Below are 15,427 nucleotides of genomic sequence, written 5' to 3' on the forward strand. Positions count from 1 at the left end.
GAAAGAATTAATGTACCTAATAGTATAAAACTAAGTCCATAATTACATTCTGCCGGGCCTGGACTGGGCTTGGGCCGGGCCTGGGCTGGTCCTGGGCTGGGTCGGGCTTTGAGTGGGCCTGGGCCTGGGTTTGTAAAAAGGCCCAATTGGAGCCCGATTAATCTACTAAGCCCAGCCCAAGCCCGCACCATTTCATTGGTGGGTCGGGCCTGGGCCGGCCCATACCGGGCCGGGCTGGGTCGGCCCGGCCCACTTGACATCTCTAGTCATGGCCTTTCCCCTCCAACTAAAATAATCTCACAACTTAATCCTAGATAGATAGTCTCATAATACTTAGTCATGACAACCGAACACCACCTAAACTCTAACTTATTTTAACGTTGACTGTTGGACTGTCGGTTGTCACTTTGTAATTATTTTGCTACTTGCTAATACTTCCTCCGCCCATAATAAATGTCACTCTTATTATGGGTGCGGATTTTAAAAAATGTAAAAAACAGTGGATTAGAAAAGTTAGTGGAATAAGTGATCCAATTTTTTATATTGATTTTATAATAAAATGTGAGTAAAGTGAGTAAGTGGAATGTGAGACCTACTTACCACTTATGGTAAAAATTAAGTATGACTTTTATTGTGGAACGAACTAAAATAGCAAAGTGTGACTCTTATTACAGGATGGGGGAGTTCTTCATTTGTTCTATAGTAGTAGAAGTATTTCTTTTCTGCACGAAAACTAAGCAAAATGTGTGTAATGTATATTAAAGGATATTAATAAAGTAGGAGAGAAGAATATAAAGATAATAAAATAAGAGAGAAAAAAAGTAAAGATAATAAAATAAGAGAGGAGAAAATGTAAAAACAAAAAATATGTTACTTTTAATATAAAAAAAAAAAAAAAAAGAAAAAAAAGAAAGAGAGAGTTCAATGTAACGCCCAAAATCAAAAAATGACTATTACTTAGTATGGATTGGAAAATTACATGGCGGAAATGACATCTTTCCAAGTCAGTAAATTTCATCTCCGTCGCAGTGCATTCGTGATGAAGATGTTGAATGATGGTCGCTTCCAAATTGTTGGAGAATGAGGTACTCCCTCTGTGCGCGAATAAGAGACTCATTTTTAAGAAATATTAAGAAGAATTGATGGAATAAAGTTAGTGGAATAGAGGTCCCACTTATATATATTAATTTTAAATAATATGTGAGGGGAATGAGTTAGTGGAACGTAGGACCTCTTCACCATTTATGGTAATTATGAACAGGGACTCTTATTTGCGGACGGACCAAAATAGAAAAATGGAACTCTTATCCGCGGACAGAGGTAGTGATGTAGAGATCAACTTCCTTTTAATTTTGTGCCATCTTAATAAATACTACTACTCCGTTCGTTCCATAATAACAAAGTCATTTCATTTTCTGTAGTACTTATTTTAGAAAAATTAATAGCAATAAATAGTTTAAGTGAACGAAGATTAAAGTAAGAGAAAATAATTTAAATAAGCCTACTTCTACTATTACTAAAATTTAATTGAAAATAAAAATATTCCCAAGGGGAGAAAATAGATTTCAGATGAAACGAACATTTCATTCACTTGCACTATATACAAACAATCTGGAAAATGAGGAGAAATGAAAGAAGAGAAGATGACGGCACGACATAAGAAATAAAAGAAAAAAGAAATAAAAGAACGCAGGCAGCTCCCAGGAAGCTTTACAAAGGGCAGCTGCTATCAATCTTGAGCAGCTGAATCTTCACCGGGCGCTGCACATAATTATCACCTTAACTTACTCTAACCTTATAACTTACAACACCAACTATGCCTATACATACTTATAAGCTAAGCTCTTGCGCTCGCTTTACTAAATCTCACCTACATTACATATAGCTGTAGAACATCTTGCACTTCCTCGCCGCCACATTGCGCCTCACCAGTATCCGCCACTTCACCACTGCCAGCACCTTGCACCACCGCGTTTTTGGGCTCCCACTCCCACTCCTGGGGATGAGGAGGCTGGAGTCCGAGGATATCACCCCAATCCCATGATTCATGGGATCAAAATACTGCCCATTCCCCTGCCATGGTGACGACTCCACTTGAAACACTGGCAGGTCATCAGTTGGCAGGCCCATCCCCACGAAATCACCTTCCGAGCCCCACCTCTCATTCCCCTCAATGCAGAACCCATGAGTTAGAGGATCACTCATGGCAAAGCTGTTTCTGAATGTCGCATTGAACCCTTGTGCACACTGTGAACTCTCCCCGAACTCATACATTCCACCACTCATATCAATTCCATGGAGATCCAAGTTAGGATTTGTAAAACTCTCAGGTGCTGTGTTTCCCAGAAGCATCGGGAAGCCAGCAACAGACTCTGGGATCCACTTGTCTAAATTGTTATATGCTTGCTGTTTGAGATCTTCCACCAGCCTCTGCCAACACAAGCAAGCTACATAGTTTTCAGCCATGCATATCAAAATGTAGTAGGAAAATATATTTTTTCGTAAGATACCAACCATTTGGAAAGCATTGAGAGTATTGACAGGACGGTAGTTATCTCCATCAAGAATCACGCCAACAAATCTATCTATGGAGTCGAAAAACAGCACCCCCTGTGCAGTCCTGTACGTTCTCCTCTCTTCACCTAGGTTACACGTGTTGGCATGCCTCATGATCGTTTCCCATGTCTTGTTCGAGACCTTAAGTATCTACATGGAGAATATGTTTAGCAAAGAAACAGTATATGGTTTATATATCTCACGAATTGAGAGATCAAGAGACGTCACTTACCGAGCGTACTCTGGACTGGTCTCTGGCACAATGCTTCAAAAAATCTCGGACAGTTAATATCTGAGATTCCTCCAGCTTCCTATGTGACTTACCATCCTTAGCAATTTTCTCGAGACGCCATACTTCATCGCACAAAGCCGGGGGGTAAAGCTTCTGGTAAGCTGATAAAACAGATAATCTGTCAGTACAAAACTCTTTCTTTGTGTTATAAGATCTGCAAATAAAACAGCTTAATGCTAATATAATTCACAAGAACACTTACACTCTCCACGATGATCTTTAACTCTGAAGGCGTTGCTCACCGCTTCTCTGATGCTTGTATCATCACAGGTTGTCAGCACTTTTGCCCCCAACCGGAATTTCCCGGTTCTACTCCATTTTGAGTTATCCGTAAAGCTCAACTCGCCAATATACCCGACACCATCATTGAGAGTAACTGTCGCCTCCCCAGCCACCAATGGCCTTTTCCCTTCTCGGTTTTTAACTTGTTTGCTGTCAAACTCCTGCTTCATCCAATCCTCTCGGTCATCAGGCGTGAAGTCACCATCAAGAACGATGATTTTGACTTTTGCAGATGAGAGGGGGCTCCACGAAATTATCTGCCTTGAAGCAGAATCACACAGGACAACTTTGATGGGACTTCTATCCACAGACAGAAGCCTGTTGCCTGTAAAAAGGGTTTCAGGCAAGTTGCTATGAAATTGGAGCTGCAAACTCCTTGTTACGACCGGGCATTCTACTTGATTGTATGAGGGCCTATAGGAAATACTGTTGTAGAAAAGATTTAAAAATCAAAATAAGTCATAAAAATATATATATAGCATAGAGACAAGTCATTCATAATGTAATTACCAACAAAAAATAACAAAATCAAGCTCACCTCATAAACCGGTTGAGTGCTTGATCCACTGCTTCTTGAACCTATCAAGAGGAAAACATAGTAACATAAATATCAGGTCATGTTACAGATCTCTATGATGATACAAATCTATATTAAGAATCAAACAGGGCCATTATCACTTGGAAAATCAATCACAATATACCCACTGCTTGGAAAAGTTATACTCCTACTCCATATATCTATCATCCACAGTTGGGTAAACATGATTTAGACATCAAGTCAAATCAGATCCATGTTCACCCAAACAAATATAAAGAGGAATTTGCAACAAACTAGTAGAGCACAAAACAAGCCTTCACCAAATGCAAACCACATTTAACTGATAAACAGAGGAAAGGATAATTCATGAATACATTACATAAGCAGTAGCAAAATATACTAGTAATAAAATAGACAAATAGAAAGTTGAAAATCTGAAAACAGGCAAAATCGAAGTAAACATACCATTTTTCTGATAATAGGCTCCAAGCAGGACACATGTTCTTGAGCAGTCCGGCCATGATTCAGCCCTTTCAACAAACTGCACAAAACAAATCCAAGGACAAAAAAATGAAGAATCAGCTACCAAAAATGAAAAGCACGAAATAACATAGCAAAAGAATGAATGAATTACGCGGATGTGAAATGATGGCGTTTATTCGGAAGTCGAGAACCTTCCTCGTCGCCCTGCCTGTGCTGCCGTTTCTGAACCATCAAAAGGCTAGGATTCGATTCTAACTGGTCAGCTCACCAACTACAGTATACTGGGCGATAGAGAATGAAAATTGTTCGAGGCAGGTAGCAGCTCAAACCGTCAGCCTTGAGTTGGTTTAAATAGAAGTGCAAACCGCGATTGAATTCAGTGGAAACTCACACGAAGCTTCATCAACGCAAAAGTCAAGCACATTTACACCAAATTCAATAATTTAAAAAGGATTAGCCCACAATTCCGATGTAGAGGAGTGGCGTTGGTGATGCGATTTATATAGAATGCCAAATGTAGCGTGTAGAGAGTGATCACAACTATTCAAAACGAACTGAAATAACCGCGTGGAGTGAGAAAGTACAAATCAAAATCATTTATTATTGCGAAACGCGACGATAGGCTTACTTTAAAAGGGGCATACATTGGTAGAGAGAGAGAGGGAATGGAAAAATAAACACGGATGTGCTGACTAGGTGGGAGATTTTGATGTTGATGTTGATGTTGTTGATGTTGAGGTTGATGAGAGGAGCATGAGGAAGAAGGTGGGTGGAAGCTGCATTCAGTCCGCGGTAAAAAACTAAAGAGGAAATACGCGAATTAAATCGGCATCGCGGAGACTTTGAAGTCGTCGCCGACCGGTTTCCGGTTTTTCAAATCCGGTCTGGCTAGGTTGTTAGGCATTTTGCATTCAACTCGATTAAATTAAAGCTTCAATCCATGCTTCAAAAAATTCAAGCTTCAGTCATTACGTTATTTTGAACGAATCAAATTCCGAGACCAACTTTTTAATTTTGGACTGGTTTAGTAAGTTTGAACTCAGCTCCTTTTTAAGTCATTACAAAAGAATCAAATTCCATCACCAAATTGCCTATGTTGTAAACAAATTTATAGGCGAAATATAGGTGTAGAATTAAATTCGAGGCCAATATTTACCATTGAATTTTGTCTAATTTATAGTATAAAATAGTAAATAGTTTCACAAATCACAATAAAGACTATGTATATATAGATCAGTGCGTAAATAGAGCTAGGCTTTAATGGTAAAAATACTATGAGTATTATTTTTAATATATACACCTTTTAATTTCTAATGCTTTTCATTTCCTTACTAGGTTTTTATTTCTGTAGCTTAAAAATTTCTTTTTTTAGTTTCAACTCAACTATTCAAACACTTTCACGACTTATAAATGCTTCTAACATTATATTTATATATTCTTAGAACATATTATAAGCTTTAAGAACTTATAAGTTCGCTAAAATAAAGTTAAAGACAAATACTCCAATAACTTTTTTGTTTTGAAAAACACATTAAGAACTAAAGAAAGTGAATGCCATATTATTTGTGATTTATTGATAATTATACGTGTAGAAAGTAAATAGTAACATTTTAAAGCATCTGCAATAGATGCCCCAGTGGGCGGCGCCCTAGTGGTTGTCACATCAGCACTTCTTAGCCCGCCCCTTCTTTTTGTAATGGTTTCGCTCTAGTGTTCGCCCTATCTATTTAAACTCAATTTGCATTTAATTTTTAATATTATTATTTATTAATTTTGTTTTTAATTATAAAAATACTAAAATATATTATATTAAATGCCACAAATTTTAAAAAGCAACTACATTACTTAATTAAGAAAAACTACATCATACTTAACTAAAAAGACTAAATTACTTAAATTATTAGGGTTTTGGAATTAACTCGGATCCATTCTTGAAAGTGTGAAAGTGAGAAAAGAGAAGAGAAAGAGAGTAGAGTATAAGAGAGTATTGTGTGTAAAGTGAATGAGGGTTTAGGGTATTTATATTGGTTTAATAAAAGAATAAAATAAATAAATACTAAAAATAAAAAATTACAAATTCGTCGAGATCGGGCACGTCTCTGCAATGGATGCCCGAGTGGAACGACCGCGGTAGACTCACTCGGGGTCCCGATCCATCGGGCGCCTGCAATGGAAGCCCGAGCCCAATCTCGTGCGATCGGGCATTCATTGTGGATGCTCTTAGAGTTAATGGTGATAATGATAAATAGTCTGTTTAAGCAGGAAAAAAGTTTAAAACAAACTGATACCAAGTCATTTTCATGGTGAAAACAGTAATTATTTCCTTTAATTGGATTTTAAAGAATCTATTTAATTTATGAAATTTACTTTGATGTTAAGTCGTGAACTCCAATGGCAGGCACGCAGACTAAATGCACACACACGCAAATAGTAAGTTCGCATCTTAGAGTCCTCTTGAAATCTTTACGATTTAATTTTGTTAGAGTCATTTCATTTTTTCTAAGTAAAATAAAAGCTCAAATCTAAAGAAGCCGACCAAACATCAATAGTCAATACCTATGAAATAACATTCAAACGTATATTCCTAGACATTTCGATGTGCAATAACTTTGAAATCCATTTTAAACCATCGAATGACAATTTTGTTCAGTTACCGACAATAATGGGGGGCATGGGGCCTCGATGTTTTCCAGCTTCGACTCTGATTTTCTTCTACTATTTGTGGACACTAATTTCTTAATTTTATATTCCACATAGAGATGAATTTGTGTTTGCATTACACTCCGTATTACATCCATTATACGTAATTTATCTTTATTTCCAATTTGTATGGTACAATATTAAAATACTAAAAGTTCACAATTATAAGATTTAAAATGAAGGCGTGTTTAGAGCTAGACTTTTTCGGTCAATGAGAACATTGCATTTACTATATTTTTCTTTAACGCATACCCCTATCTTGTAGTAAACACAATTAACAACGCTCAAGTGCATTACAATTTTGGGTACGGATTAATGATTCAAGTTCCACGTTTTAGTATCAATATTTATGATTCAATTTAAGGTGAGATTGAGAATTTAATAAAATTAAAGAATTAGTGTGTCAAAACGATTTGTGTACACTTCAGACTAAGCCATCCATGACAAAAGTTTACTGGAAAAAATTTATTCGCGCGGGTTGAGTGGAAAATTAACACAGAGTATAAAGTTTGTCATTTTTAAGACCCCTTTTAAATTCATGAAAAATAGGAGAATATGATTGTTTAGACCAATAACCTTTATGGACTATTTGTTTCTAACTTTTATTTGCAAGTAACTTGTAGCTTGGATGAGGAGAGTACACAGTTCATTCATGTGAGTCCTACCTTCAGATTGGATTGATGGCATATTTTGTGTTTGTTGTTTTTCTATAGTTTCTGTTGTGGTTTTGTTTTGGTTCTTGCTTTAGTGTCTTTATGTAGATAATTTTTAGGCTTTATAGGAGGTGCCCATTAACTTTGTTAAAACTTTTAAGGAATTTTTGTCTTTGTTGTGGTCATTTTTGTGGCAGATCCTTGTTAGCTAACTTGTTAGACTCCTGCTTACCATCTTTGGTAGAATAAACCTTTTATTTATAGTTTCAGTTAATTCATGAATTGTAAAAAAAAATGGTTCGGCAATGTATAAAAATTTGTTGTGATTTTCTTAAGAAACTTAAATTCCTAAATTTGAGGAGGCTGTCCATTCAGGTATCCAGGGTACCGGACCCAAAATTTTTGGCTACCTATTCTCGAAAACCCAAAAAACCAAAGACACACACCCGATCTGGAAAAGCCGGTACCCGAAATACCCTAATTTACCTGTTTTCATCATTTTGTTTTCTGTTTAAACAATGAAATAATTTAGTTTGAATGTATGAATTATAATTGATAAATACTACTACTAGTATATATAAACAAAAAATGCAAAACCACGGAGATTGACATTATTAAAATTTATCCACATAAATTTAATTTTGATTAAAATTACAATCGAGTATAATCGATACCTGATAATTCCGATAAATGCCTACCCAATTCCAAACCCGACACCCAATAAATCGAACGTAGGGTACTCGATACTCGTAATTTTATGAATCAAGTCAAACAAGTAATGCGCGATATCTGGTTAGACACTCTTGTGAACGATAGGACACCGATCTAAGTGGTACTGTTTCTCAAACTATGAGACTATAGACTAATCTCAGCCTTCACGTTCACTTTAAATTTGAGAATTTTATTTTCGTGCTAAAATCAAATTATTGGAGTCAATAGCTACATTTATGAATCGACAAAAAAAATTTGGCCAATTTAAAAACGATTTTCACGCATAATTACACTACCAGGTTTTAAATTCTATAGTAGGACCATTTCACATTTGCTAAGGTATTCTGTGCTACAAAGCTTTGTATACGCTTCGTGCAAATTATTAGAGTCAATAGCTACATTTATGTGCGTAGTGTTGTATAATTATTAGCAGGTTATATAGTATAGGTAATTAGCAGGTTATATATTAGAGCAAACAGTGGTTGACATTAGAGTGTTTTGGATTACATATTAGAGCAAAATTCCAAGTAGTTGACAAAAGAGTGATGCCAAATAATCACGCGCTATGATTGTCCACAAGGTATTTAGATTAGTCTTTTTAGATTTTATATTATTCATGAATAATTAAATACATATTTCAGAATAAAATATAAATATTAATTTATACGTATATGGAGTATCTATTAGTCAAATAATCTTGTGTACCAGTGGTTGTATAATTTTATTGTGTAAATAAATAAGGAGTCAAGATGCTATTAAAATGGAATAATTTCAAAGTCCTTCTAGTGCAATATTTGTATTCAAGATTTGGTAGGTGCCATATAATTGCAACTGACGAAATAAGAAAACCTTTTGATTATATCGATTCGAACAAATTTAAAAATTGTCACAACTAAAAAAAAACAATTTAACAATTTGTCATGTATAAATATTGATAGTTCTATATAACTATAACAGTTGACCGAGATCATTTTTTGGCACTAAAAGAATAGGCGTGATGATTTAAAAGCAAGTAACTAAAAATGTTTCAATGCATCTTTTGTGATCATATATTAAACCAAAACCTTACTAGGATCTGACTGTGTCGGCATTACTATTCAAATTAGATCGTAACAGTCTAATATAAAAGAATATTGAGTTGGTGATTATTTTAGTAAAAAAAAATATTTTTGTCAACCTAGAACTAAAATACTTGAAGCGGGGTGAATTGCTAATGAAGTTCCTAACTTTTTTTTAAAGGGAGTTCTCTAGGAAATTTGAAATAGTCCTGTCTTGATATTCCTGGAAGTTTAATTTAAATTGACTAGTTGCACTCACTTGAAACCCAATTTAAATGCACAAATACGAAACAACGATCCGAATAGAATGAAATAAACATATGATTTCTATGACTAGTAACTGGCAGTATTATCTCTTATGCCATGCTTATATGAGAGATTGAAATAAGGAAATGGAATTATTCTACTATTTTCGTTTCATTCCTTTATTTAGTTCACGCTTATTTAAGAAAACTGATAATAAATAGTTAAAGTGGTGAGAAATTAAAATGAGAAAGCGAATAATGTAAAAGAGACTCTTATGTGTATTATTCTCTTACTTATTTTTCTCTGTCTCCATCTCATTTGTCACGCTTATATATTTTTCCTTATTATCTTTCTTTATGGAATTATATTCCCCATAAAAATATCAATACCCCCTAACAGTATCAATTAGGGGTGACGAAACGGGTTACCCGCGGGTACCCGCACCCGACATGTCGGGTACCCGTATCCGATTTTGCCAAATTTGTTGTCCCAATACCTGCCCCGCGACATACCGGGATTACCCGATACCCGTGTTGGGTATCCCGCACCCGATATTGCGGGTACCCGTACCCGACCGAAATCCTAATAAAATATTTGAAAACCATAATAACCGTCAATGTTCCCTAATTTATTTTATTAATATCGATGGTAAACTTTGAATAGATTGAGAAAAAAAGTGAATGAACACTCTGTAGCTAGTTCGAGTGAGTTTTCTATTGTATGTTCTTGGAATATAAAAATGTTTCAAAAGAACTCTTAGATTATAAAGTACTCCTACTGTTCCGTCTTAGTAGAGGCATTTCATTTTCTTCACTAATTTTAGAAAAATAATAATATAAATACCCTTCTCTACATTATTATCTGTCTTATTTTATTTTTTCTTCATTCTAACTATTTATTTTTAATTTTTCAAAATGAGTGCGTATATGACTATTATTATTTAACTATTTACTTTTTTTTCTCCACTTTAACTATTTGAAACGTCTCTATTAATATGGAATGGGGGGAGTATTAAAAAATGGTATATGACTAATACTAATAATAGCGGGTATTATTGGGACTAACGGGTATACCCGCTATCCGCAAAACTCTAAACACACTACCCGATCTCGCCCCGTTTCCCGTTATCGTCGGGTAGTGGGTACCCGATACCCGGCGGGTAGCGGGTCGAGATGGGAATTACCCATTACCCGCTACCCATTTTGCCACCCCTAGTATCAATTCATTCCATTTAGCCAAAAATATCATTCAATTTCTCTCTTATTCCTTCGTGCTCCATCCGTCTACGGAAAATAGATAAGTTTGGTCATTTTGGTCCGTCCACAAAAAATAGACTTAGTTCAAAAATGAAAGTTTTCAACCAATACTAACCCTACCCATCATTCTAAATGTGAACCAAACAATCCACTAATACTCATTTCACTACCTTTTCCTTCTCTCTCTCTTACTTTTCCTACTACCTTTTCCCTTCATCTCTCTTACTTTTCTTATCTCTCTTACTTTACTAATTATACATTAATACTCGTGTCATTCACAATTTTGTCTATTTTTCGTGGATGGATGGAGTATTTCTTATTCCACACACACTGCAATCAACACATAGTCACATACCAACAAACACTCCCACACACACTGCTGCACACACCCACACCCACACACACTGACACTGGAACACACATACCCACACCGACACTCACACACCAGCACACACATACATACACCAACAGACACACAGAGTATGCGCACAACATACCATAATATTATGATTCAAAATATTGAGCAAAAATATTTTTGAATGTCAGTTTTTTCAGTGGTATCAACATATAAATTATTCATAATTCAATTTCATTTCTATGTTATTTATAGTCACCGAGCATAAGAACGAAATCAACAAATAAATAACAATTTGATTTCTTTTTTACACTTATACTCCCTCCGTCCCGCCTAAAATGACACGTTTTCCTTTTTAGTTTGTCCCAACTAAGATGACACATTTCCTTTTTTTGGTAACTTTCTCTCTCCAATTAATACACTCAACCACTTTTTCTCACTCCTATTAAAATATTCATCTTTCTTTATCTCTCTACTTTAATACTTATACCCTTTTTAATACTTACACCTATTTTCTCTCTCTCCAATTAAACACTTTAACCAATAACTCCTAAAATCCCGTGCCGGCTAAGCAACGTGTCATCTTAGCCAGGACGGAAGGAGTAGCTATCAAGTAAGATAATTGAATGGAATTATTATGTTATTTCAATCCCCATTCCATTCACATCTCTGTTTCATTCCCTCTTTAATAATAATGGATTTACTATTTTTTCGCACAAATTTATTGGAGAATGTTAAATTGTGTGAAATAAATAAACATAAGATTAAGAATGAACTTATGAATCAACATTCCATTTTCTGATACGCTTTTCATTGAAGTTGAGTGATTATTGTATCGTTTTTCGTGGGAATTCTATCATTTATTTATGCAGTGGTAAATCAAGAAACAATGAAATTTACTATTGGAGACTAATTTTATATATTTGAATTGACCGATTCGAAGATTTTTTTTTTCCAGCAGAATTATCATATGCATCATCGATCAAGACTGGTCTAGATTAATTAATGCACGCCGAACACCTCTCACAATCTGATTTAATTCGTTTCAATCTTTTAACAAATAAAGAAACAACACATAGCAAAATGGGAAAGTGACGCAAGTTGTTACAAATTAATTGCACTGACAAAAAAAATTACAATACATGTATTATCAATAATAACACACAAAAAAAATGATAAATGTTGAACTTTTAGATGATCCGACTTTGGGTAGTTTTTAATCAATGGAGTGGTTACGACGAGACTAATTAATCCAGTGCTATTAGTTTCATGCACCGCCGCTCGAGCTTATTTAAGTAAGCTCGTCATAATAGCCCAGTCGATTTAAAACTACTCCTAATTAATAGTGACGACGGCTTTTACAAATAATTATACTCCGTAGTAGTTTAAAAAATCTATATATACATTAAAAATAGGTAAATAAAAAGGTTTTATTTATTTATGTAATAAGTGTGGAAATAAAAGATTTTACTATATTATTAGTCTCTTTAATTTCTATTTATTGAAATATTTCGGCCTGTAATTAATTGGGTTGAATGAAAAAAGTATCAAGTGTCCCTTGAGCTTTGGAGAAGGTGTAAGCATGTATGTTAGAAGGATCTTATTAGGCTTAGGAATTAGAGCATCTACTTTGGAGGAGGTGTAAAGCATGTAACTTAGAAGGATCTTAGCCTTAGGAATTAGAGCATCAACAACCTGCCAGGGTTGGTAATTTTTGATATGACAGGATAATCTGACATGAATCTGTACAAAATTATTCGGTTTGAGTCAAGCCTTAATAAGCTCATGTCCTTATCGGATTGACCCGTTAAGAACCCAATAATTTTGGAATGGGTTCAGATTGGATACGAATAATCCATTAAGAAAAAATGTGAAGTATTGTTTTTATTATTATTTCAAAAATATGTTTTATTTTAATTTATTGCAAATCAGGTTTAAATAGTATAAAACGGATTTTAATTGTTTAAATTAGGTTGAAAAATAAGGTTTAATCGTGTAATATCAGGTTCGGTCGATATCGTGTCGTTAACGGGTTTGTATCGGGTGTGGGTCGTGTTCATGTTTAGGTTAACAGTTTTCTTAACAGGTCGGATTCGGATTAGGTCTTATTAGATTAGATCGTTCTCAGATCAATCTGATAATGACTCATCCGCACAATTTACTGTGCTTAAAGGAGAATTTGGTCTGCCATTGTTCATGCATTCTCTATCTCGCATACTAGTAATGCAGGGATTCAGACTAAAATCATAGATTATTGAATCAAATTCAATCACTTCATTAGCGGCTCATTTTAGTGACAATCACTTTATATCAAGAAATATTTTATTTCATGTTCATTACTCTATTTTCCCATGCTGCCCTAATATTAGGAACCTGACTTCTATAGGACCCCAAATTCAGTTTTTCCTATATTCGAGTATCTATTTTGACTACAAATTCTTTCTAATACCTACCATTCAGCCTAATTCATTTACATATTTTAACCAATAGAAGTATATATGCTAAAAGATCTACTCCTTCTGTTCCGTAGTAGTGGAGTCATTTTTCTATTTGGTACGTTACATAATAGTGGAGTCATTTCCTATTTTAGCAAAAGTCAACACATTTCTTCTTTCTTATTTGACTATCTCTTACTGTATTATCTTTTCGTCTCTCTACCTTTTTTATTTCTTATTTTGTTCATCATTTACTTAACTCATTTCACATAATTTTTCTTAAATCACGTGCAAAAAAGAAACGCCTCCACTATTATGGAACAAGGGGAGCTGCAAAGAGGTATTGAAACAGTGATTAAGGTATTGTATCCGACAGAGGTCTTTTTTTTCTGTTCTTTTCTTGCTCCTCGGCCTTGATTTTGTTTTGCTGAAATGAGAAGAGTATTACCTGACGCTCATTTGCTTTTTTAGGCTTGACTTGGTGGCATGTTCCATTTTTTTTAGCCTGGGTGTGTGTTTTATAGGGATCTCTTTATTTTGGTAGCGTTTTTCCTTATGTGGTTTTTAGCTTCTGTTTTTGCTTGTCTTTGTTAGTTTGGTTTGCTGAGTGACTTTTCTAATGTACTCTTGGCTTGCGGGTTTCAATTGCATGAAGGACCTAAATTTTATTTTATTATTAGGTGTTGTTGAATTCATTATAAACACAGTGACTTTATATGCCCAATGTAGTGTTTTTAGTTTCGATAAAAGCAGTATTAAGGATAATCAAACCATGTAGGGTGTGAATGTGATAGAAATATTTTTTTAAATTGTTAGTATACTACTATACTGTATCGAATGTATAAGATTAATGAACTGGTGCATACAATGTAGATGTTAATATGTTATAAGAGTGCTAACAATAAGAAGGGTATTAATTTGACTCCTATTATAATAACAAAGTATAAAAGAATGTTCCATGCAATCAGCATCATTACTCCATCACTTCAGCATCTGATGTTTTTTAATTCTAAATTGATAATCTGTTGTATATTTGACGATTGATATGAACAATAACATTGTTATTATTGAATTTATGTTAAATTAAAGCCGAGAAATTAGGCAATAATATATAGACAAAATTAGTCAGGCTAATCAGCATTGGATGAACAGGATATGTAAATTCATTCTGCAGCCCACATATAAGCAATGTGTAGAAGTTATGCAAATTATTGCTGAGAATATTTCACAATTTGAGGTGCAGAATATATTACTCATTTTGTCCCATAAAAATATGTGCATTTTCTATTTTCACCCGTTCCACAAAAATATGTACTGTATATTCTATTTTTGGAAAGTTATATCAATTTAATAATGTCGGTCTCACTATCCACTAACACTATTTTAACAATTATTTTACCATACCATTCTTCTCTCTCTCTCTTATTTTACCAATTTTGTCTTAATTCTCGTATCATACTCATTGCTCATATTTTTATGGGACGGAAGGAGTACGTGATAATCTGAGGCCGGAGATGAGGAGAGTTTCCTCTCAATTTTATTATAATAATTGGGTTCAAATTGAGATTAAATCTCCCCACCAAAAGTTAAATTAAATTAATGTGTGGATATTATAAATTTAGGCGCCACAATATACAATGTTCCCGGAAAAGGGGCATGTGGAAAGGAAACTAGGGAATCATAATTATAGCATCCAGTTAATCAAGCCTCAAGGTAATTATAATAATTAATAAAATAAAATATAATGGTATATTTTATTTTTGTTTGGTTTGAAAAGGATTTGAGTATACAAGAAATCATAAAAAGAGTTTGCAAAAAATTAATGGAGTCCTCCTGCCTAATGATACTCGCATGTTGAGAGC

At 34.5% G+C, this 15,427-nt stretch overlaps 1 protein-coding gene across 2 annotated transcripts; it reads right to left on the reverse strand.

Annotated features, from left to right (window-relative positions):
• Positions 1 to 1,563: 1,563 nt before the first annotated feature.
• On the reverse strand, positions 1,564 to 4,816 carry LOC125203469 (calmodulin-binding protein 60 B-like). Of its 2 annotated transcripts, XM_048101816.2 has the most exons (7): positions 4,303 to 4,807; positions 4,134 to 4,209; positions 3,669 to 3,709; positions 3,051 to 3,556; positions 2,789 to 2,949; positions 2,515 to 2,706; positions 1,564 to 2,430 (listed from the first exon to the last, which is right to left on the reverse strand). In XM_048101816.2, exons 1-7 carry the CDS (start codon positions 4,380 to 4,382, stop codon positions 1,876 to 1,878), a joined length of 1,611 nt encoding a protein of 536 aa, XP_047957773.1. In that variant the 5' UTR covers positions 4,383 to 4,807; the 3' UTR covers positions 1,564 to 1,875. The 2 variants fall into 2 exon arrangements, with proteins under 2 accessions (XP_047957773.1, XP_088918154.1); XM_089062028.1 differs by having other exon boundaries at positions 1,564 to 2,706; positions 4,303 to 4,816.
• Positions 4,817 to 15,427: the final 10,611 nt, after the last annotated feature.

This window comes from Salvia hispanica, chromosome 6 (assembly GCF_029641045.1).
Source record: "Salvia hispanica isolate PSC_SH4W2 chromosome 6, Shi_PSC_v1, whole genome shotgun sequence".
In the NCBI taxonomy this organism is placed as follows: domain Eukaryota; kingdom Viridiplantae; phylum Streptophyta; class Magnoliopsida; order Lamiales; family Lamiaceae; genus Salvia; species Salvia hispanica.

Bases quoted from the DNA above. Each gene is read 5' to 3' on its own strand.
- LOC125203469 (XM_089062028.1), bottom strand. From the start codon at position 4,382: ATGGTTCAGAAACGGCAGCACAGGCAGGGCGACGAGGAAGGTTCTCGA. The intron at 4,210-4,302 runs GTAATTCATTCA...TGTTTTGTGCAG, and splicing joins CGCCATCATTTCACATCCGC to TTTGTTGAAAGGGCTGAATC. The intron at 2,950-3,050 runs GTAAGTGTTCTT...CTGTTTTATCAG, and splicing joins TAAAGATCATCGTGGAGAGT to CTTACCAGAAGCTTTACCCC.